Genomic DNA, 24,390 nt, shown 5'->3' with positions numbered 1-24,390 from the left:
CTCTCCTGCAGCCACGAGATCCACAAGCTCCTCATTTACTTCCTTGGATTCTGTGACCAGTACTCCAGCCTGTTGATTTTCCTAAGACCTTCCTGGTAGAATCCAGACTCTCTCTGAAGGATTGAGGGGTCTCACACCTGGGGACATCAGGGTTGGGCGGGGTTCACTGAGGACAAACCCAGGGTCTCCATGGTCCTTTGGGCATTGTCATGAGGTACCATCATTAGCTCCTCACCCGCTGAGTTAAAAACTAAGAAGGAGGTGGGGACAATCTCTGAGACTAGAAGACTGCCCCTTCTCTCTGCAGGCAGGGTTCTGTGTGGGTAATAAGGCTGACTGCATTCTGTCCACTTCCCTCTGCAGGAAAGAAACCTCCCGTGGGTCATGACCTGGCTGGTCTGCTCCCCGAAGACCCCTGGACCTTATGAGTCCAGATCAGAGTGGTACCTCCATCCTGTTGTGAATGTATCTCAGTCTTTTCGCTACCAACTGGCACCTGAGATTGATTAATTAATTAATCAAAACTTTCTTGAGCATTGTCTGTGTGTCTGGCACTGTTCTGGGTGCTAAGACCCAGCAGAGAACCAGACAAAGGCTTGTGGAGTGACAAAGCCAGGGGATATCTCAGGGCCAGCCTCATCATTTGTCAGAAGAGAAACCTGAGGCTGAGACAGGGCAAGAGAAGTCTTCAGGCCACACAGCCAATAATAGGTGGCCCAGCTGGAATTTTGAAAAGGTCAGACATAATGGGCTTAGAGGTCACCTGGCCCTAAATGCTCAGTTTTTAGAGGCAGAAACCAGTAGCCAGAGGTAAAGGTCATGCCAAGCTAGTAGCACTGCTCTGCCTGCCCAGTAAACAAACCATCTCTTCCACATCCATCGTCCACAGCAGATCTGGGCTCTAATATACTGAGGAGAGTGTGTGTGCATCCATATGTGTATGTGTGTGCATGTGTGTGTATAGAACCATTGGCTTCTACGGGGTACCTCGACAGGAGCTGAAATACATTCCCCATAGTCTCTCTACTTTGTGCATGTACACTGTACTTCTGTACACATGTAAATAACGTGGGCATGCATGTGCTGAAGGTATGCATATACATGGATATGTTCAGGAGGTTATACTTGACTGTGGGGGGTATAGACCTCTTTGGGGGCTTCTCTGGGTCCCTCTTTATCCCACTGCCCCTCCTGGGTGCCCTTGCCTTGGTTCCCAGGCAGGGGGCGGGAACAGGCCATCAGCTCGTGCTTATTCTCCGCCTGGGTTATGGCTGCCCCCATCCCTTCTAGGAGTCCTGAAGTGGGGGCAGGGGCAGGCCAAGGCTGACCTGGAGCTCTGGGCTAATTTTCCCGGCCTCTATCGATCCAGCAGCTTCTCCTGAGTCTATTAGCAGTCGGCGAGTGAAAATATCCCCCATCGTGAGCCCTGACCTGAGACAGGGAGGAATCCATAGCAATTTGTTCAAACAGAAGAAAGCGTTTTCCTCTGATTTGTATTCCAATTTATTCCAGACAGGAAGGGGGTCAGGGTGGGGAGGGGGTGAACCCTGGCACTCCAGAGCTGGGTGCAAGCTCGTCCCTGTCAGCCCCCATGCCAGCCAGGGTGGCAGCTGGAGCTCCCCCTGGTTCCTGGGGGAGTGTGGGCCCCAGCAGGGGGACGGGAAGAGAGGCCTGCCAGCCTTCCCAGCAGGCCCTGCTTGGCTGGAGAGATCAGTTGTGGATTTGGTTTTCACAAAACACAAAGCCGCCCACTTGGAGCCTCTCTCCCAGGCACTGGGGACTGTGCCAGGCGTGCGCTCACCCGCTGCGCCTGTGCCAGGGTGGGGGCTGGGCTGGGCGCATGGGCACAGTGGCCCCAGTTGGGCTGAGTGGCTAGGGGGGGCCTATTCTTCTCCTGAAGCCCTCCGCAGCCAGCTTTGCCGGAACAGAGTTGCTTGGGGGGACCTGGCACCTTGGAAAATATCTGTGCAGGGCGGGTGTCCCTCACTGAGAGCCCCACACCACAGGAGCCCTGAGCGCACCTCCATGATGCTGTGCTCATGCTTTGTTCCTGGTCTGAGCAAATTGGGGTTCACTGGTGTCCTAACCAGGAAGCTTCTTTTGAGCTGACTTCTATTAAGTGCCTACTCTTTGTTGGGTGCTGGGCTAGTGCTGCCAAGTACCCATCCTTTCAGGGTCTGGTCTTCTTTGTGTGCCTCAGTTTCCTCGCTGAAGCTCCCCCCACTCTTTCACATACTTCTGTCAGCTCCTTCACCCATCTCTGCTCAGTCTTTCCCTTCTTGGAATCACTTCTCCCTTCTACCAAGGGTGGCCCTGTTGAGGGCCTCAGGTCTGATGGCTCCTCAGCCCCATTTTTCCAGAGGGATGCTATAAACAGGCTAGCTCTTTTTCTTCTGGGTCACTTCCTATAGCCCCACCTCACTCTCCCCTTCCTACCAGGGCCCAGGCCTTTGCAGAGGTGGCGCCATGGCAACCACAGAGGAGGATTCTGGGAAGGGTCAGTCAAGTGGTCCTGCAGCCCACCCCCTCCCCCACGCACCCCCCCCCCCCACCTTCCTTCCCTCATTTGTCATCACCCCCAGGGAGGAATAACTGGAGAAGTTCTTCACATTGAGGTGTCAGTGACTAGCAGCTCTGAGATCAGCGGTGGCACATGACTTGCCAGGCTCCATGACACCATCAAGGTCTAATTTCAGAAGCAAGCAACTAAATATATTAAAGTTGATGAATAATCATCTGTCTGGCTCAGGTGGGAGTATAGGGAGGCTGCGTGACCTGAAGGATAGGAGTAGAAGCTTCTGAACCAGATCTGGGTTCAGGTTGTGCCTTAGCCACTCACTGGCAGTGTGATCCTGAGGAGGTTATGCTCTGTGCCTCAGTTTTCCCATGCACAAGGTGGTGATAATAATAACACCTTCCTCGGGGGGCTGTGGTGAAGAGGAAATGGGGGAGCTTGTGGAAAGCCATTCTTAGCCCAGTGCCTGGCATGTGGGGAGTAAATACTCCAGCTATTCAGAGGAGGACCTGCTAAGTGAGTGACTCAGCACCCAGTTTGGCTCAGGAAGCTGATAAGTCACAGAAGCTGCCACCAGGGAAGTGAAATGTGAGGCTCTGGGTATGGGCAAGTGACATAATATTGACAGAGAGGGAGCAAGATCCAGAGCCTGATCCAGGAGGAAGGGTGGCAGAATTCCAGCCCTCCCATTTTCCTCTTCGGGTTCTTCAGAGCAGAAACATCCCCTTTGAGCTACTTCATAGATGAAGAGACAGGTGTGCTTGCCTTCAGCCTTTTGCTGCTACCTCTACGACTCCCACTCCAGACCTCACTTTGCTCCTGAGGTACAGTCCCTCCTTCCCCATCCTTAGCCCCCAGGAGCCTCCTAATGGCAGTGACTTTTCCATGCCTGGCTGTGATTGAACTCTGGTGCAGCTGGCTTCCCCCAACCCCAAGTACTTCACTTTTCTCCCCAAACCTGCTGGGTTTCAAGTCATCTGCAGGTTGTTCAGAGGCTCAGCGTTATAATCAGACCCTACAGTGCACACCACTTACGTGGTTTCTAAAATTTTGGCCTAAAAAGGAGAGAAGCCCTTCAGTGATAGAGAGAAAAATGAGAATAATTAAGCAGGGGGCAGGCAGGTATGGCATTTCTTGATTTATAAATATACCTGATGCTAAAGAAAATATGTTCCTAAACTTCATGCTTCTTGAAGTGACTCTGTAAAAAAAGATTGTTCATCCCTTTCATGGGTATAACATGCTTTCCCTCCCAGGGGTGTTCACCTTTTGAAAGGGACACGGAGAATAGACAAGTGACAGTTTATTACACCAGGTGTTGACGAGTGTCAGGAAGAACGCACAAAGCAAGGAAAGGGACTGAGAGTGATGAGGGCGGGCCAGTGGCATGCTCTCTTCAATTGGGTGATGGGGGAAGGCCTCTCTGGAAGAGAGCTGCAGTGATGGGTGAACCCTGGGAATCTGGGGAAGAGCATCCAGCAGAGGGAGCTGCAGGTGCAAAGGCCCTGGTGGGAGTGGGCCTGGCCTACGGAGAGCAGCGATGGGGGTGAGGGTCAGGGAGCGTTAGGCGGGGAAGGGAGTCCGTGACTGGGTGTGACAGGCTATTGAAAAGCATAGGCTTTGACTCCAGGTGAGTTGGGAGCCAAGGTAGGGTTTTGAGCAGAAGTGGGATCCCTCTGGCTGTGTGTGGAGGACAGACCGTACCAGGCAAGGGAGGAAGCCGGGTAGACCAGTCAGGGGGCTGCTGGAATAATCCAGGCAGGTGGTGGCTGAGGGGTCAGAATCAGGATCAGTTTTGATGGTCAAGCTGAGAGGCTGAGAGGGCTTGCTGATAGACTGGGTGTGGGGTGTGGAAGAAAGAGAGGTGGGGGGGCGAGGGGGAGGGGGCGCTCCTAGGATTCTGGTTGACACTGTCAGCAGGGGACAGTGTGTTTTCACTAACCAGTGGGTGAAGGGTGGCTCTCAGGCCTAGGGGTGGGGGTGTTGCAGGGCACAAGGGCTGCCCTCCTGAGGACAGTGGAAGAAGCGAGGCATAAAGCTGATCAGGGCCCTGTGTGTGGCTCCCTGGATTTTAACCTTGGAGCCACCCCCCTCCCGCCTCCTGAGTTGGGATGGAGGCCGGGCTGCAGGAACTCTGCAGAGGCAGCTGTAAGGGGTTTTAGGCAGTTGGCCTGTGGCACCCATAATCCCACCCACAGCTGGGTGGGGCGGTGCCTGGGAACCCCCAGTGACCTGGGGTGGGGGCATCAGAGCGCTGCCTGCTGGTAGCCGACTGGCCAGAAGTGCTGTCCTCCCTTCCCCTACCCTCTGTGCTGGCGTCTTAGGCCCCGCCCGCTCTCAAGCTGCAAGATTGATTTTGCTTTCAGGGTTGCTATTGTTATTATTACCCACTTAAACAACCTCACAGGGAAAAAGAAAGGGAACCCAGTGACCATCAAACATCAACCATTCATTCTAAATTCTCTGCCCACACCTGTCAATATGTTTTTACATAGCAGTAAACAGTGGTCTCTTCTGCTTTCTTGGACGACTTTATCTCCGGGTATTGACTGAGCCCTCAGACCTGTCACTTTAATGGCCTCCGGGCACCCCCTGCATCGACGGGCGTGCATTGGTCACCATTTCTCCATTTGCTGGATGTTTGGGCAGATGCCAATTTTCCTTTCTTCTAGATAGCCCTGCTATGAATATCCTTGTGTGAATTACTTTTTCCTTTTAAATTATTTCCTTGGGGCCTAGTTCCCAAAGTGAGAGTGCCTAATAGGTCATAGGATAGGAGCAGTTTTATGGTTTTCATTTTGCACCGCCAGGCTGTGCTACAGAAGGGTTGAGCCGGCCTTGTGCACAGCCCAGCCACAATGGCTTTTATCATTTTAATTTATTTCCACTGGTTTGATAGGTGCATTATGGCCTGTTTCTTAACTTACAGTTTTCACTTCCTGAAGCCACATTTGGATCTTTCAGCTCCTAATGAGACCTGATTTGTGCCGGACTTTACAGTTTACATGTCACTTTCTGGTATGTCATCTCACTTAAGACACTATCAGCCTAATATTATTGGTCTCTGTCTTATTTGGCAAACTTGGGTTGAGTCAAGTTCAGTGCTGGAGTGGAGCCTTCAGGCAGTACTTGCAGATTTGGTTGGAAAAGACTCTTCCCCACCTGCCTCCGTCCTTTCCTTTTTGAGGGCCCAGTGTCCCCAAATGTTCATTTCAGCCCAAACCCAGTGCCTCAGCCCTGTGTCTCCCCTTAGCTTCCACAGGCTGTGCCTTGTACTTCCAAAGTGAGGCTCGGAGGAAGCCACCGGGCATCTGGGTCAGGTGAGGCTTTGGGGTTTTTTGCTTCAGCAAAGCCACAGCTCCCTCCATTCCCTGACCCAGGACTCCATGTTCTGGGTTGGGGGTCTGGACCTGGCAGTGTGTCTCTGGGCCCACCAGGATGTGCCCTATCCCTAGTGTTGGTCACAGGCACACTGGAGCCTCAGGATCTTCGGGGCAGGGTCACTCGGGGGGATGTTGGGGTCCTCATTGGACATTGCAATGATGCTGCGACTCTCAGACTCTGAGAACCTGCTCCTGCTGGACACACCTGAGGTACGAGTTTATTCTGCCCCCTTCTAACCACACTCCGGGAGTGTCTGTGAGGCAGCCTGTGCTGTGCTTGGTAAGTGCCATTCTTATAGTATTTAGCACTTACGATAGGAAACCCTCTTATGCCCATTTTGCAGTCAGGAAACTCAAGCTCTAGACCAGAGGATTAAATGATTTGTCCCACACCACACGGCAATTACTGCAATGGCCTGGATGAGAACCCCAAGCCCACGGCTGTGTTTCTTCAAGCCTTGCTCCCCCTATGGGCTTGGGTCAGTAGGTATGCTTTGGCACATGGGCACTTGGTCATATCTAGTCTGGGTCACTTTCAGAGCCCAGGGCCACGTGAGCTGCGGTGATGGGGTTCCCAGGACCTGCAGAGCTTGGTGGGTCTGGGTAGCTGGGACCCAGGCAGGAAAATTTTTTTATCCTTAGCTGAGGATTTTTTTTTTTTTTTTTTAAGAGAGGAGAGAAGGGAGGGAGAAAGAGAGGGAGAGAAACATCGATGTGAGAGAGAAATGTCAAATCAATTGCCTCCCATAGCGCCCCAATCAGGGATCAAACCCACAACTTAGGTATGCACCCTGACCGGGAATTGAACCTGTAAACTTTTGGTGTATAGGACAATGCTCCAGCCAACTAAGCCCCCTGGCCAGGGCCAGGCAGGAAAATTTTACATGAGTAACCATGTGTCCATGGGCCCCATATCCCTAGGCCAGGCAGGCTCAGGTCCTAGGTTCTAGAAGCCATTCTCTGCCCTGAGAGGTGGAGCCTCTCTCTCCCATTGTCATCCTGTTTGTCCTCCTGGGGAGCGCTTTTCTCCCAGGCATTACCTCTTTCAGCCCACCTCAATGTTCTGGTCTCTCAAGATGATAGCTCTTGGCATTCCCCACAAAGTAGACTTCATTCAGTTATATGTTTTCCTCTTGCAGGCCCTTGGAACAAGTTTCCAGAGGGTCCTGGTATATTATCAAATGGAAAGGAAATTGATACATATTGATTGAGCACCTACTAGGTAATAGTCATTGTATCCAATGCACATTATCTTTTTATTCCATACAACGTAAAAGTTATTACCACTAGAGCCTCAGATGCCGTATTATTCCCATTTTGAAGATGAAGAAACCAAGGCTTCAAGAGGTTAAATAAATGACTTGCCCAAGGTCAGGTAGTCATGAGGTGAGAGATAGAGCCTTACCTCCTGTCTCTCCCACCAAACCATCTGGGCAGCCCCTCAGGCTGGCAGTCACAGCCTTGGATAAAGTGCTGCCTGGCCCCGGCCTGTGGCAGGTGCCTTTCTGCTTTCTTCCTGAGTGTCCTGCCTACACTGGTTAGAGCTGCCCTAAGTCCCCTCACTTTTGAGAATTTTGATCCTGGTGTTCTGGAGCCCACCAGGGAGAAAATCCCTTTATAGTTTCCCACTGGGACCTCCAAGGCCTCATTTACAGGACTTTCCCAGTGGCCTGTCCTGAGGTCCCAGTGTTCCATACGTGGGGTGCAGATTAGACTTCCACTGATATGCAGACGAGGGAGAGTCTGTGAGCATAAGCTGGTGCTCCCAAAACCTGTGTGCCTTCTGATGAGGCCAGGAAGTGGATGCAGTGGTGCTGAACATTCCTAGGGACTGGGGCACAGATGGACTGACCACACTTCCAGCAGAGGAGGGCCGCTAGGCGTGCCAGGCTCTGCCAGAAGCATTAGGCTCTGCAAATGGGCCCCGGCCCCGTCAATGGTCGCAGGCTGGGCAAGCAGCAGCAGGCCCTGCATCTGACTATGACAACACAGCTAGATTTTATGCTCCATTATGGTGACAGGGTGGCAGCCTGTGCACTGATACTCTCAGCTGTGCCTACTCTCCGTACTCAGTGACAGCACCCGTGTAGCCAGAGGCCAGCAACACACACACTGGGGCTGGGGAGAGATTTTTGCAGCCAAAAGGGAGGTTGGTCCAACAGGGTTTGTTCTGATGAGCAAAGAAGCCCTTGCAGTGAACAGACTTGAATGTGGGCTGCAGCAAGGCGAGAGCAGAGCTTCTTCAGCGAGGAGGGCTGGACCTCATTTGGCTCTGCGTCCTAGCGCTGAGAGCAGGACAGTTCACATAATAGGTGCTCAGGAAGTGCTCCAGAGGAATTGCTGAATCAGCGGCACACTTAACAGGGGACTGTGTGTGCCCTTGGAAGGGTTGGGAGGCCAGGAGTGAGAGGGAGAATGGAGAGGAACTGGTTTGGACCAAGACCTAATGACCTGAGAGAATGCCCAGCAGGGGACAAGGTGTAGGGTGCTTTGCATCCCCTACAGATGACCAGCCTGAAGGTGAGGCCAAAGGAGATGATGCAGGATGGGTGGGACTATTTCCATCATAGAATTGGAGCCTCCCCTAGACCTGGAGTGCTCCTGAGAAGTCACCTGGCCCATCCTTGATGGCTGTGAACAGAAGACCAGCTTCAGCCAGCTCTGAAGCCAGCTTGATTGGTGGGGAGGACAGGGCAAACCCCCACTGTGGAGAGCACAGAGGGCAGGCATCATCTGTGGTCGAAGGTCCACAGGAGAGGTGCAGAGCCTCCTCCCAGACCCCAGCCACCATTCTCTGAGCAGCTAATTAAAAGAGAAAAGCCTGTTGATACTTCAGCACTGTTAACCTCACTAAAGTATTAAGTGTATATTTGCATTACAAGCATAGAGGGATAGATAAACATGTGCATACTAGGGGCTGGGAGGGCAGGGTTAGTTTCCAAGGACGCTGTGCAGGAATGGCCCACCAGTGACTCAGTCCCGCGTGTACTCAGCACTGTGTGGGCACTTGGGAACTGGAAACGCATGGGGCTGAGCACAAAAGTCAGAGAGAGTCAGACAGACTCCCAACCAGAAGGGCATCCCTTGGGCAACTGACTTAAACTTGCCGAGCCTCAGCTTCCTCATCTGACAAGTGGGAACAATAATAAGCTTGTTATAAGCAAGATATAAAATACTCAATGCAATCCTGGCACAGAGTAAATTGTTACGTTACGTGTACACTGTGGTGCTGCAGGGGGGAGACCTGAGACATAACTCCAGCCCATAGCAATCCCTCCCTGCTTCCTTTCTGCCTCTCCACAGGCCTCACCCCAGCTCTTCTATACTACACACTTCCCTAAGGCAGCGCCTGGTGCCACCGCTCCCCATACCCCAGCACGAAGCTCAGCCCCTCCCACTCATAAGGATCTGTTGGATGACTGTGGAAGCCAGGACCAGAGCACAGATTGTGATTCCATATTGCCTGGCCCAGAACACGCAGCAATGCTTGCGGGAGGCTGTTAGGGTGGTAGTTGCCCTGCCATCTGACAACTGGGCAGATAGAACCAACTCCAGGTGGGGAAGTCTGCAGCCCCCCTTCTCCTTTTCGCTCCCTGCCCTTCCCCGACTCTGCTCTGTTTGGAAGTTTCCCCAGCCTGTGCACTTTCCCTGAAAGAGTCAGGAGCAGGCAGGAGGATGACAGCCCCCACTTGGCTACCACTGAACTTTCCAAATGTGGCGGAAGAGGAAACCTGAAGGAAAGCTACTGAGGCTTTAAATTCAGGTTTTCCATGCGTTCTGTTGTCTGCTTGCCTAATTTGGCTCCACACGTACTGTGGCACCCTCACGCATTTGATGAAGTTCCCCTTCTAGGTTCCAGTGAGCACTCTTTTCGGAAGCCAGTGGGCAAGTTGGAATTAGCCTTTACTCGAGTTTTGAGAGTTTGTGGCTTCCTTGCTGGACCTGATGGGTGCTGGCAGTCCCCACCCCCATCTACAGTTTGAAGTGTCTACTTTTGGAGGAAGAAAGGAGTGAACTGATTGGCCAGAAACATTCTGCCTCAGCCATCCTCATGATGATGTTGCCTCGTGTGTGACATCTCTCATGCCACTTGACTATTCTCAGCCAAGGGACTGGGGTATGTGTGTGTGTGTGTGTGTGTGTGTGTGTCGTTATTTGACTCCATAGCCTTAGTTTTGTATTGAGCATCGAATCAGCACTTCTCCTCTTGTTATCTACAACACTTCTGTTTCTCAAGATGTTCAGAGATAACTCTGTGAAGAAAGGGCTTTATGGTCAAATACATTTGGAAAGCGCTGGATTAAACCAAGTGAACGGGAGTGTTTACTGCAGGACTTTTCAGAGCCTTTAAGAATAGACTGTTGTGTGCTGAGACTGAGAGAGGAGATGCAATGTCCTTATTTGGTGGTGGGCTATCGATGAACACTCTATGGCACACAGCTTGGGGGACACGGTTTTCCTTTTTTCAAGAGCTCAGAGAGTGACATAGGAAAAGTCTCAAGACCAGAGGCAGGGAAACATACTTGGTTCCAAGATCCTGTTTTGTTTTCTATCCACCAATGTGATGTCAAGCAGAGATGATCAAATCCTGTGATGCCTCCAAAATTCCTGGAAACATGTTACAAATACAAACTCTGAGACCCATGCCTGGAGAGTCAAAGCTGGTGGCTCCACGTGGGCCCGGGATCTGTGCTCAGACAGGCTCCCCTGGTGACACAGGCGGAAGTGGGGAGTCTGAGGATGACTGAGACAGTGAACTGAGTTCCAAGCTACCAGGTGGAAGGCCTATGTTCGAGTCCCAGCTCTACTACTGTCCTGCGTCTGAGTGACATGGACGTTTGCTTCTCCAGGTCTCTGTTTCCTTCTCTGCCAAAGGAGGGAAAATAGGACATGCTCCTTCTGCCTCTCAGAACTGAGGCGAGGACCTTGGAAACGTACAGTGGACCCGGGAATGCCAGGGTCCTGTCATGCAAAGGGCTTCAGACCCCTGGGAGGTGGGTTCCTGAGAGGAGAGCAGGATCATTTTTATAGAATAAAAATGCTTGCTGACACGGTTAGATCCAGACACTGTTTTAATCACTTTACATGAGTTTACTCATTTATTCCTCATAACAGCCCCATCTTACAGCTGAGAACACTAAGGCTTAAGTTAACTTGCAGAAAGTCATTAAAACAACTTGCTGAAAGCCATCTGAAGCCCTGCACAGCCCTCAACATGAGTCTTGACCATGTTCATGAAAACTCCCCATGGGTTTAATGTCTGTTTTGAGTGTTTCCGCTTCTAGGACGTAGAGGGGGCCAGAGAGGGGACCCTCCTGTCCCCATCTCTTGCTCCATTTAGTGAGAGAGCACATGCTGTCTGGCCAGATGTTTTACATATATTGTCTTAAACCCTCACACCAGCCCTGGAAAAAGGCATTATTGCTTCCATTTTACACATGAAGAGGCTGAGGCTCAGAGAGATTAAGTAGCTTGCCCATTGTCACCCAGCTAGTCCGTAGCAGAGCCAGGAGTTCATTTCTGAATGTCAGCTCTTTCCATCTCTCCGAAGCAGGTCTCCCCTCTGCCCTTGTCACATGTCTCTGCTTTAGAGTCGTCTGAACACTCAGCACACTCTGAAACCATCCTGTTCATTTCTGTTTTCTGGTTTGCTGTCCATCTCCCCAAAGATGCTCTTTCAGAGCTGGTCCTTGTTTGCTTTTCATGACAGCCTCTTCCACACACAGCACAGCAGCAGACCCGAAGCATTTGTTGTTTGACAGACTGAATGAAAGGATTATGTCATGGGCCCTCTTGACACAGGCCGGCTTGCCTTTGGAATGAGAAGATGCTGCTGTTGGCAGTGCCATCCTGGGGTGTGTGGAGAGGGAGCCTAAGATTAAGTGGGACTGAGCCCCTTTGGGGCCTGCCGCTCGGCTGGGCTTTTCTGCTCGTTCAGGGTCAGAAACACTGTTCCAGACATTCCAGCATTGAGCAAAGTGGGGGAACTGACTCATCCTAAGGAAACTCTGTGTGTATGTGTGGGGGGTGATGGACACACTGAAATGCTAACCAAGATCAAGGAGGTCTGGGTGCTTTGCTCTAGTCAGAACTCCTCCAGAAGGAATAACTATGCCTGGAAGAGGTCAGCCATGGGAAGTGGCTCATCAAGTAGGAGTCAGAGTAAAGAGTGTGATGAATTTTAATGGTTAGTGACATAGAGGAAACAGGGAACCTCAACATGCAGTGTCATCAAAGGAAGGGGGATGCTTTTTTAAAAATTGGAATGTAACATAGATACTGTAAAATCTTAAGCAAATAACGATACATTTTTACATGTGTATCCACCTGTGTAACCACCCCTCAGATTAAGAGGTAGAATATTTTCTTCTCATGAGATAGGATCCCACCTTCTCCCCAGGAAGTTCTCTTGTGCCCTTCCCAGTAAATAATCCTGCCCCCACCCAAGGACAACCACTGTTTGGACTCCGTTACTATAAGATTGGTTTTTCTCCCATGGCTGGTGTGGCTCAGTGGATTGAGCACTGGCCTGTGAACCAAAGAGTCACTGGTTCAATTCCCAGTCAGGGCACATGCCTGGGTTGCAGCCCAGGTTCCCAGTTGGGGGTGCATGAGAGGCAACCACACATTGATGTTTCTCTCCCTCTCCCCGCCCTCTAAAAAAAAATAAATAAAATCTTTAAAAAATGTTTAAATAAAAAGGATTGGTTTCTCCATTTTTAAATTTCAAATAGATAAAACTGTATACTCCTTTTTTTGTATTCAAGTTCTTTCACTTACATTGTGCCTGTGGGATTCACTAGTGTTTCTGTTCTACCAGTATAGCTCATTTCCCCCTTCTGTGTAATATCCCATTGTATAAATATACCAGAATTTATTTACCTTTGCTGCCCTTGGTGGAGTATGGGTTATTTCTTGTTGTGAGCTATAATGAATAAAGCTGTTACGAACAGTCCATTGTTTGGTTGTCATAAGCACTCACTTCTATCAGGTACGTACCCAGCAGTGGGACTCCTACGTCATGGGTACACACTTGTTTAGCCAAACTCTGTTCCAAAGTAGTTCTATCATTTTAGAGTTGATCAGTCTTAATAATGTCATCAAAGGGGGTTGCATAATCTTAATAATGTCATCATCCATGATGCCCACTCATAGCCCCATCTCCAGTGAGAAAAAGTGCCTGTTAATTGACAAGAGGCCTTGTGTCTGCTGGCCAGGCCCCATCTTTTCTGGCCTGTGCTGGCTGAGCCCTGAGGAAGTTTAGCTTTCCATCTCTTTCTCAATATTCCTTATCAATCACCAAAGCTTCTGTCATTATAACACTGCCTGGCAATGGGCAAGCCACAGGGTCCAAGCTTATAGCTTATCTTCCATGGGAGCATGCTAAATCAATGTCTTCCTTATTGAGAGGCATCCATGTGGCCTCCTGGTCTTCTCAGCAATGCATGTCATGCATTGGTGGGTTGTTTCCTGATGAGATTTTCCTGGAGACTGGCCACAGACGGCTCTCTCTTCTGTGTTGTGGAGGTGACCATGCATTTTCATTGCAGGGGGCAGCAGTGTCAGACCCATTCCGAAGATTCTAGGGTTTATCTTATATAGAGATTATATGCTGATTACAAAATTCATAGAAAGTGTGAGTTGAAAAAGACCTTACAGGTCATCAAATCCTAGACATTTCTGGACCAGGCAGCTCCCATTGGCTAACGGCAATTCCCCGGGGAAGGTGAGCTCTGTGTACCTGGTAGCTACCCTTGGAGCAGCTGGGGATGGGTGCACTGGCCAGGTGCAGGGAGCTGGGTGAAGCACCAGCAACCTCTACTACAGGGGGCTGCTAAAGCAATCTGTCTGGATTACAAAGCCCCTCACCTTCATCAACTCATTGATGAGCACAGATCTCTTGCAATGGGGTTGGGATGAGGAAGAATTGTCCCCTTTCTGAGTTCCTGGCCCCTCTGGTTCTGGCGGGGAGCTCTGGGAGAGTTCTTTCCTGAGGTCAATGGGGTCAGGTCTCTGAAGAATGACCTGGGCTGTTCCCTCCCCCTGACATACTCAGGAGGGAACCTTAGACTCCCCCTCTGGCCCTGGTGTCCCTTGCCTAAACCTCCCTGCTCTTTGCCAGCTCCAGCCCAGGCCCAGATTGTGCACGCGGGCCAGGCGTGTGTGGTGAAAGAGGACAACATCAGTGAGCGCGTCTACACCATCCGGGAGGGCGACACCCTTGTGCTGCAGTGCCTGGTCACCGGACACCCTCGGCCCCAGGTAAGCCCCCGTCCAGCTGCGCCAGCCTCTTCTGCCCTCCCCTCCTCACTCCACCCCCACTCTGGGATCAGAGCTTGAGAAGCTGCAGCAGGCATAGGGGATTCAAGGTGACAGCGGCAAATACACAGAAGACAGGATCCAGGGCTGGGAAAATAGCTGGAAAATGAACTCTGGGGAAGGGCTAGAGGCTGTGGGCTTATTCACCTGAAAACATGGATGGCAGAGGGGAAAAACTGAATGTCAGTTAGTCAGTTCCACTGCATCCCTCATATAGGTGAGCAGACACACCCCCAGATGCACCTCAGTCTCTGTTTGAGAGTAGACAGTGCACCCAGCACTGTGCTAGGTGCTTTCTCCAGTGTTTTCTCTTGGGTTCCTCACAACCATGCCATGAGGAAGGCATTTGTGGCCCCACTTTGCAGCTGAGGAAATAGAGGTTCAGGGAGGTTGGGTAAACTCCCAAGGTCACACAGCTCTTGTGAAGGTAGAAGCAGAATTTGCATCCAGGACCAGTGTTCTCTGTAGCCTGGCACACTTTGTCCCAGTGTATTCATCTTTGGATTGGGGGCTCCAGGAACATATAATACAATCTCTACTACAGGAGGCTTCTGGTGGGCAAGCCCTACACTCTTGAGGTTAAAAGGCTCAAAGCAATTAGAAAGCAACAGATGCTGAGTATCTGGAAATGCCAGGTGAATTTTGTTCCAGAAAAACTGAATGGTTCAGACAGGGAGTGTAGGCTGGTTATCACTGAGAGCCAATGAGAGGAGGCAGGAGGCAGTGGGATGGAGGGATGGGTGGAATTTGCTGGTGAGCTGCTGTGACCTTTAAGAGCAGCAGAAAAGGTTTAGATTGGATCCTAGGAAGGAGAGTGAAATGCCAAATCCTTTTATCAGGATAATTTTGGGAACAGGGATGGCTTTAGTAGGTTTGGCCTTGAGATAAGCAGATGGACAAGGAAACCCCTAAAGACTCTTCTCACCTGGAACTATGAGCACTGGCTTGCTCCTTCTTGAAGGTTTATTTAGAAGTGGAAACTGTGCTGCCAATCTTCAGGCTGGTGTCAGGTGTGACTATTAGGCATGGTTCTCCCTGATGCCAGGGAGGCAGCTGGGCCATCTCTCCCTGAGGCCACACTGGCCATCTGTGTGTGTCCCCTTGTGCATCACATGTGTGAGTCATTTGTGGTTGCGGCTGTATGTACATGCATTCGTTTTTCTATTTCTATCCATGGTTTCATTGTATTTCCTGCTACCCAGGCTCAAACACCTGGGCTCCTATTTGACTCTGTCCCATCTCATTTCCGACACATAGCAGCCTCTGACACTTTTCTTTTTATGCTCTTGCGTAGGTCTTCTCCTCTCTATTCCTCATTACTCCTCTAGGTCAGACCTTCAGTCCTCTTCTTTGGTCCACTGCAGTAGACTCTAATTGGCCTCACATTCTCTCAAATCTCCCCCTCTGATCCATTCCTGCACCCTGATCCCAGAATTTTCATCCTCCAGCCTGCTACATCATATCACTGTCCTGCTCAGACACCTTCCATGGCTCCCCATTACCAACCAGACCCAGTGCAGGCTCCTGGAGGTAGAACTGAAGACCTCCCACAATGGGCCCCCACCTGCCTTTCCTGGTTCATCTCCCACTGCCATCTGCCTCACACCCTGTGCTCCAGTCGAACTTGCCCAAGTACACCCTTTTCATTCCGGTTTTAACCTGTGCCACTCAGCTCTCCTGAAGTGCCTTCTAGTTTCCTTTTCATTCATTTCATTACATCAAATATATGTTGGGTACTTGCTATGTGCCAAGAACTGTGATGGGGCCCGAGGATACAGCTGCACTTCCTGTCGTCATGGAGCATTTGGTCTTATAGGGGAGCAGCATCATCTCATGGCTCACTTTGTGTCGGAATGGGGGACTGAGTGGGCATGGAATTCTTCACTCTGTATATCAAGAGAGAGGGAATCCCTGGGGCCATAATGAAGAAGGACTCTATAGTGATGGCAGTGAGCAGAAGTGGAAGAACCTGGTCCTTAAAAGGACCTGGACTTCTTGGACTCAGGTTCTAGTATTAATGCACACACAGAGGGGATTGAGTTGAGGCCACGGGCCGTCTGTGGCTGGAAACTGGAATTGGACTCTGTCTAAAGCTGGAAGCTCGACAAGAGTGGAACCACCTGTAACTGGGGACCAGAAGACCCCTGTCCCGCAGCCCAAAGTCACAGCAGGGAGCCAACTCTCTGTTTCAGGATGTGGGAGTAAACCATCATCTGTGAGAGAGCATGACCCTAAGTCTGTCTGTGTCTTGCATTATCCATGTGGTGAGGAAACCCTAAGCTGAGAAACTAACAGAAAAACTGATTGGAACCCGTGAACCCATGTATCTTGGCCATAGGCAACCATAAGGCTACACCACAGACAGGTCTGTCAGAGCCTGAGTGGGACTTCTGTGGAAGATAATTCCCACTGATTACAAGCCTGTGCAGTAAAGTTTTAAAACTCATTTAAAAATACAGCACCAGGAGAGCCAGTTCATATACTCAAATAATTGAACAATGCATATCAAAGGAAACAGATAGCAGAGCAATTTGAAAGGATCTTTAAAATAAGCATTTAAAATGTTTAAAGAGGTAATAGGAGGACTAGAATGTACAAGGCAGGAGGTTGTAAAACCTGATCAGTTAGATATGGAAACAAAAGCAAATAGAAATTTTAGAAAACAAAGTAAGATTCTGAAAAATTTGGCCTTAATACCATAGAGAAAATTAAAGAGAAAATGAATGAATTAGGCACTAGATCTGAGGAAATCAACCCCAGTGCACACTGGAGAAGACAAAGAGATGGAGATGTGAAAAGGAAGCTGGAAGACAGGAGGAGAGAATGAGAAGCAACACCGTAAACTTAGGTATTCTAGGTGCGACAGTGCTGAGAGGAAGCAATGGGCTGAGAATTTTGTAGACTGGAAGAAAGGTATGAACCCTCAAATGGATTAAGCAAACCATGTCCTAAGCAGAATGTAAATAAACCCCATCTAGACAAATCATGTTAAAACCACAAAAGTCAAGTGCAAAGAGAAAAGTCAAGTACAATGCACTCTCTAGCCTAAGTATGGATTGCCTGAGGCTGCCTGCAGCCTTCCCCAAGTTTCATAAGCTCTAAATCCACGAGGGTAGAGTTGAGGGTGGTGAGGGGACAAGAGTAGCAATGTTATGGCCTGCAGTGGCCCCTCCCTGTCACCTACTTCTCCCAGCCTTTCTGTTTTTGTGACCTATGGCCTGACCTAGTCACCAGGCTCAGGCCCTTGCCCTGACTCGGTAACAAGCAATTCTCCTCCACATTAAGATGGAAGCTTCACTACATCATCCTCCAATCCTTAGAATTTAGTAATCTGGAACTGGTCAGTTTTTCTTAAACCCCTGGTAATCTGAATAGTAGCTCCAGTTTCTTGTGTGATCTTTTGAAAGTGTCCCATAATCTAAGGCAATGTTAATAATAGACATTAGTTGAGTGACTAGTATACATAGCAGGGCCCCCTCCATTAATGAACCTGCAAAGTGGGTATTATGCTACATAATAGTTATAGTTTTCTATTGCTGCATAACAAGTGCTCCAAAATGTAGGGGCTTAAAACAACAAACACTTACGGTCTTCTAGTTTTTGTGGGACAGGAATGCCCGAGTGGCTGGTTCTGACTCCATGGCTTCAGACCAGGCTGTAGTCATTTGAGGACTGACTGGGGATGGAGGATCCCCTTCCCCCGTGCCAGCTTCTGTGGCTGTTGACCTGAGGCTTCCCTTCCTCCCCTGTGCACCTCTCCATAGGGTTGCTCATGACATGACAGCTGGCTTTCCCCAGAGCAGTGACCTGAGAAAGCCATCAAGATGGGAATCACAGTCTTTTATACCCTGATAAAGAGAGTGACATACCATCACTCCTGCTGTACTCTATTGGTCACACAGACCATCTGTGCCTCAAAGTGGGAGAACCAGGAGGTGGATCATTTGGTGCCATCTTGGAGGCTGGGTGCCACATAGCCCTCTTGCACAAAAGAGAAATATGAAGCTGAGAGATGAGTAACCTTAGTCTTCCAGGCACTAAGTATACATTAATTACATCCTCCCAGTAACCCTAAGAGAGGGTAATATTCTCCGTTTTACAAATGAGAAGAGGAAAGCAGGAGAGGTTGGGCAATTTGCCCACAAATCCATGCTCCTGACTACTGCACATACTTCCTTCTTTAAAGCCCCATCCAACTGACCCCCGATTCCCCAGGCTCCTGGCTGAGGCATCCTACCTTGCCTGTACATCCCCACAAGTCTGTCTAGGTTAGTTTCCTAGGCCTGTGGATGCCCCACGTGCACCTGTGAGAAACCATGGGGGTGAGAGGAGAGACATACTGACTAGTTCATTCCGGAGGTCCCCCAACCCCCACTGCGGCGTCTGACTCTGCCCCGCCCTGCCTGCCCAGGTGCGGTGGACCAAGACGGCGGGCAGTGCGTCAGACAAGTTCCAGGAGACGTCGGTGTTCAATGAGACGCTGCGCATTGAGCGCATCGCACGCACACAGGGTGGCCGCTACTACTGCAAAGCGGAGAACGGCGTGGGAGTGCCGGCCATCAAGTCCATCCGCGTGGACGTGCAGTGTGAGTCGGGGCCCTCCCTGACCATCCTGGTGGGGGACAACCCCGCGCAGGGTGGGTGGGCTGTGGGCAACCGACACCTCCGTGGAGGAGGACAGTAGAGATTTTGTCTCTTCCATGCTAAAGAGGGGCGTCTCTGCTGTCCCTTCGCTGAGTGCTACCCCGTCAGGCTCACGCTCCCATCTGTAGTCCCACATGAACCTCGCAACATCCCTGTAACATGGTCAGGGAGGGCGGGGCAAGCTGGATTACCCCATTACACAGATGAAGAGACGGAGGTGCTAGTGCCCCTTCGCACAGCATCTCATGCCTCTGCTTTCCCCCACGGCAGCTCTGAAACTCCCTCACCCCACCCCAAGCAGGAGCAAGCACCCCTCAGTCCTTGATGCTGCTTGAATGGGGAGCCTCTAGCCCCTAGCTGCCTCCATGGATATTCCCTTAACCCCAGGAGGCTATCTCCCTGCTCGCCACTCACCTCTGTGCCTGTCCAGCTGACGCAGAACCCGGCACCTGTGGGGCTGCACCCAAGGGCCTGTCTGATACCACCTTAATGTCTACAATAACCTACCCATTAAATAGGCCGCACAGTGCCCCAGTGGGGCCCAGTAGAGTGGTGAGCCCGGAAACCCCAGACCCTCTCTTCTGTCCCACATCAGCCACCTAGGTGCCTGACAGACCCTGGGGCTGAGGGTTGTTTCTCGAGTTATTGGGGCTGGAAGGGGCTGGCAGGCATGGCCGGGACTTCACCACTGCCCCACCTCGGCCCACAGCCCTGGTCATGACTGCTATCTAAGTGGGCTGCGGAAGGAGGAAAGAATGTTCGGATGTTGGAACATTCATTGTGGGATGTTTGAATGTGGAATTGTTGGTGCCTTTGGTTCACAATCCTGGTTGCACATTAGAATTTCTAGAGGATCCCTTTAAAAAATACTGATGTCTGGGTCCTACTTCAGAGACTGATATAATTGGTTGGGGTTGGGGCCCCAGCATTGGAGTTTTTTTTAAAGATTGAGGACTAACCTACATCCAGTAGAGGACCCTAATCTTAAATGTACAGATTAATGAATTCTTACATATGTATGTCCGTGTGTAAACATCATCCAAATCAAGAGAATTTCCAGGACCCTAGAAAGTTTCCTAATGCCCCCTCCCAGTCAGTGATCTTCTTAGAGGCAATCACTCTTCTGATTTCTGACACCATTAGTGAGCTCTTCCAGGCATCGATATTAAAAAAGAAAATCTCTATGTGATTTTATTGTGCAAACAGGAGCAAGAACTACCAATCTAGTCCAATTTGCCAGCGAGGAAACAGGCAAAGAAGGGAGTTAGGTCACAGTACAAATTAATAACTAGCCTGAGATTTGAACCAGGGTCTCCTGATTTCTAGTCTTGCAACTGCTTCCTCCCAAGTCCAGTCCCCTAATTCTAAAGGGTGGTCAAGTTTGCAGGATTGGGAGAGCACCTGGCTCTCTAGAAGCATCCTTTAGGGTGACTCAGCTTTCTCTGAGGACCCAAACTCCCAACCTTGGGGTCGCCCAGTCCTAACTCCATTAGGCTTGTGCCCTTGCAGACCTGGACGAGCCGGTGCTGACGGTTCACCAGACAGTGAGCGATGTCCGAGGCAACTTCTACCAGGAGAAGACAGTGTTCCTGCGCTGTACTGTCAACTCCAACCCGCCTGCGCGCTTCATCTGGAAGCGGGGCTCCGACACCCTGTCGCACAGCCAAGACAATGGAGTCGACATCTATGAGCCCCTCTATACTCAGGTCAGGATGGGCAGTAGCTGGCCTGGTCTCCTCATGGTTCACCTTACGCTCTTCCTCCTGCACTCAACAAGGGAGAGGGGCACAGGGACTGAGGCCCCACCCTCAGGAGTTCTTGGGACTGCTCCAACTAAAGCAGTTCTGTTCTGACATCAGAAGCATGTATCTTGATTGGGCTTCAGACACCCTGGGGCAGGTGAAATTGGGACAGAAGGCTCAGGGAACAGTGATGGGGACAGGAGAGTCCCTACGGCAACATGTCCATCTGGAACATTGCCAGTTTGGAAAGGGATCACCCTCTAGAGGCAGGCAAGTGATCCCTGCCCACTGCTGGCTGTCAGAGTATTGGGACCCCGTGGGCAGATGCAGTGGTGAATCCACTTCCCATAATCCCCATACTGTGCTAGGACATGGTGATGAAACCATCCTACCAGGGAGGGCTTTCAAAGGTGGCTTTCCTAGGTGGCTGTCAAGAGTGTCACCTGTGGTCACGGCCTGTGGGGCCAGTTCCATGCTTGTGTGGGTGGTAGGGCTCCCTCCTTACCCTTCCATTTCCCAAAGTGGAGAGATTGAGGCCTGGTCCTGGCCAGTGTGCACCAGGGCAGCCTCGGACCCAGAGAAGCTCAGGGTTTGAAGAGTGTAGCATCCACCCCAGACTCAGGCTCGCTGGGGATAAATGAGGTGGAGGCTGGGAAAGATAGAAATTAGAAGAGGAATTTGCTTTAGCCTCTGGTGCTGGGTAAGTATGTGAGGGGTCCCTGGAGCCTCAAGCAGACCCTTCACACCGGTGGTCCACTGCTGCCCAGGGGGAGACCAAGGTCCTGAAGTTGAAGAACCTTCGGCCCCAGGACTACGCCAGCTACACCTGCCAGGTGTCTGTACGAAATGTGTGCGGCATCCCGGACAAGGCCATCACCTTCCGGCTCACCAACACCACGGGTACAGGCACCTTCCTGCCCTTACCTTTGCCCACCTGAGCTGACGCCCCAATCAGAAGCCAGTGCCTCACCCCGCAGAGGACTCTAGTCACATCACCACTAGTGTATCCCCTCCTCCCTTCTGCCTGCTCCCTGCCTTCTCCTCGTCCTTATCCCCCATCTTTCTTCACCCCCATGGTTTTCCTAGCTCCCTGTATCCCCACATTCAGCCCTGCCTCATGATCCCCTAAGACCCTACCCCCTTATCCTCTTAGCACCACCAGCCCTGAAGCTGTCTGTGAATGAAACTCTGGTGGTGAACCCTGGGGAGAATGTGACCGTGCAGTGTCTGCTGACAGGCGGAGATCCCCTACCCCAGCTGCAGTGGTCCCATGGGCCAGGCCCGCTGCCCCTGGGGGCTCTGGCCCAGGGTGGCACCCTCAGTATCCCTTCAGTGCAGGCCCTGGACTCTGGCTACTACAACTGCACAGCCACCAACAATGTGGGCAACCCTGCGAAGAAGACCGTCAACCTGCTTGTGCGATGTACGTGGCTCGGCGGGGTGGGAGGGAACTTTGAGGGAAACAGAGTCCCTGTCCTGTAAGAACCAGCAATGAAATGGGACAGGGGCCTGTCTTCTTCCTCTTGGTAGGTGATATATGCCGAAGAGGCATGTTCCAGGCACTTTCATTTCCCTGCAGTTTAGATGTCTGCCGGAAGAGAGCAGGATTAAAATTTGTGTAAGGCTTTATTTACAATTTACAATCTACATTTCCAAATATAACCTCAGCAATGTAAGAGGTAAGAAGGTCTAGTATTTAGTACATACCTTTTTTTTTTTTAGGTTGGGAAACTGAGGTTGCAAAAAGCTAAATATGGATTTGAGTCTTGAAATTTTCTGGCTTTCCTTTTGTACACTGGTTTTCACATGAGCCGCTGAATTAAAGTGAAAATAAAACATTTCCACATACCTCATGTGTAGTCTTTATTAGCAAAGCATTTTAGTAAATCTGAAGATAATTATTAAATGTAAAAATGATACAAAACAGAGCACAATCTAAAGAAGTACACTTTCCTTACTAAACCTCAGCCTCAGTCACTAGCTTTAGCTGCTTGGTATGATCTGGATCTTGCTACTCTGCTTCAAGGAGAAAACCTTAATTTCTTCTGCTTATGTAACTTTAGGTTGTTCATTTGGTTGTTTGTTATATGTTTTGTAAAGATACAGGCTATTTCTAGCTCTTTAGCACCTGAAAGTAAAATATAGCTTCTGCCAAATTCAACTCAGAGTCTTCTGAAGAAATGAGCTCCTTTTTTTTTTTTTTTTTTCTCTTTCACTGACCAGTCTCTCTCTCTGACTCTCCTCACAAGTTAGCTCTCTGTGACTTTTAATTAACCAGAGCAAGAAAGAAGGTAGCAAGATTGTGGCTATCTGATAACTATATTTTCCTCTGATTGTACTTTTCCCATCAGAAGATTCTCCACCTGTTTTCATTTGGCCTTTAAAACCTGGGTTGATGAGATCTCAATTTATATCAAATACTTAGTGGTCACTGCTTAGGGTAACATACAGCCTACCCAGCCCAACCCAGTCCTGGTTTCTGGCTGTTGTACCTGTTTCCTGTGCAATTAGCATCCAATATTAAGAGTTCTGTCTAACTCTTAAGACTATATTAAACAATATTCATATTTAAAAAGAGGCCAGACCCTTTTCTTTCTAAACTCTATGCTTTAATGTAATTACATGTAAAATTATTGTATTTGGGCTTTTATTATAAAAATTACACAAACTCACTACAAAGAGTTAAATAGCACAGAATGGTAAAATGTGCAGATTAAAATTTCCCCTCAACTCCCCTCTGTCTCACTGTCTAGATAGAACCACTGTGACATTCTGGTGCATCCTTCCCAGATTTTTACTTTGTTTGTTCAAGGTTTAAAACAAGAATACAGATAAAGTATTGTAGTGGTTAAGAGCACAGGCTCCAAATTAAGTCGTCTGAGCCTCTGTTCCCTCCTTGTAAAATGGGGACACTAAAATACCTTCTTACAGGTTGTGGGATGAGTTAAATGAGTAAACCCTTATAAAGTGCCTGGAACAGTGCCTCTCACATCATGTATGTTCAATCAGTGGTGACTTTATGATTACTAAATCCACTTTTCTATAGCAAGCTTTTTTGAACTTTTAAAAATGCATCTGAATGATCAAAATGGTGGGTTTTGTGGTGGTGGTGGTGGGAGCATGTAGCTCCCAACCTGCAGGAAAGTCACTTTGAGGGGAGGAGCTGGGTCTGGATAGCGGTGGGACATAGACCCTGGCCTTGGGCCAGCCCCAAACACCTTGTCTTCCCCATTCACCTGCAGCCATGAAGAATGCTACGTTCCAGATCACCCCAGACGTGATCAAAGAAAGCGAGAACATACAGCTGGGCCAGGACCTGAAGCTGTCTTGCCATGTAGATGCAGTGCCCCAGGAGAAGGTGACCTACCAGTGGTTCAAGAACGGCAAGCCGGCACGTATGTCCAAGAGGCTGCTGGTGACCCGAAATGATCCTGAGTTGCCCGCTGTCACGAGCAGCCTAGAGCTCATTGACCTGCACTTCAGCGACTATGGCACCTACCTGTGTGTGGCTTCCTTCCCAGGAGCACCTGTACCTGACCTGAGTGTTGAGGTCAACATCTCCTCTGAGACAGGTGGGCAGCTACAGGGCAAGCGGGAAGATGTGAGGGAGCTGGAGAGGCCCACAGAGTGGAGATGGGGCAGCTGCTTGCAAATGGGAGGTGCTAAGTGCTGGCGTAGAGCGTGGAACTAAGTAGGAGAGCAAGCATTTTTCAGATAGTCTCACAAATAAATAAATTACCACAAACTGATACATGAGAGTCAGGAATGCTTCCTCAGATAGAATCTT

The 24,390-nt window shown here is 50.1% G+C and overlaps 1 protein-coding gene across 1 annotated transcript in view; it reads left to right on the top strand.

Annotated features, from left to right (window-relative positions):
- MDGA1 (MAM domain containing glycosylphosphatidylinositol anchor 1) overlaps positions 1-24,390 on the top strand; it is a 54,525-nt gene that overhangs the window by 13,959 nt on the left and 16,176 nt on the right. Inside the window, exons 2-7 of the mRNA XM_090282334.1 lie at positions 14,021-14,160; positions 18,629-18,803; positions 20,371-20,567; positions 21,371-21,503; positions 21,757-22,026; positions 23,846-24,175. Of these exons, the coding sequence (XP_090138460.1) occupies positions 14,021-14,160; positions 18,629-18,803; positions 20,371-20,567; positions 21,371-21,503; positions 21,757-22,026; positions 23,846-24,175 (1,245 nt within the window). The remainder of the gene's footprint in view (positions 1-14,020; positions 14,161-18,628; positions 18,804-20,370; positions 20,568-21,370; positions 21,504-21,756; positions 22,027-23,845; positions 24,176-24,390) is intronic.

Source organism: Furipterus horrens, unplaced genomic scaffold (genome assembly GCF_987537825.1).
Source record: "Furipterus horrens unplaced genomic scaffold, mFurHor1.1.pri manual_scaffold_6, whole genome shotgun sequence".
NCBI lineage: Eukaryota > Metazoa > Chordata > Mammalia > Chiroptera > Furipteridae > Furipterus > Furipterus horrens.
This window is presented reverse-complemented; position numbering and strand designations above follow the sequence as displayed.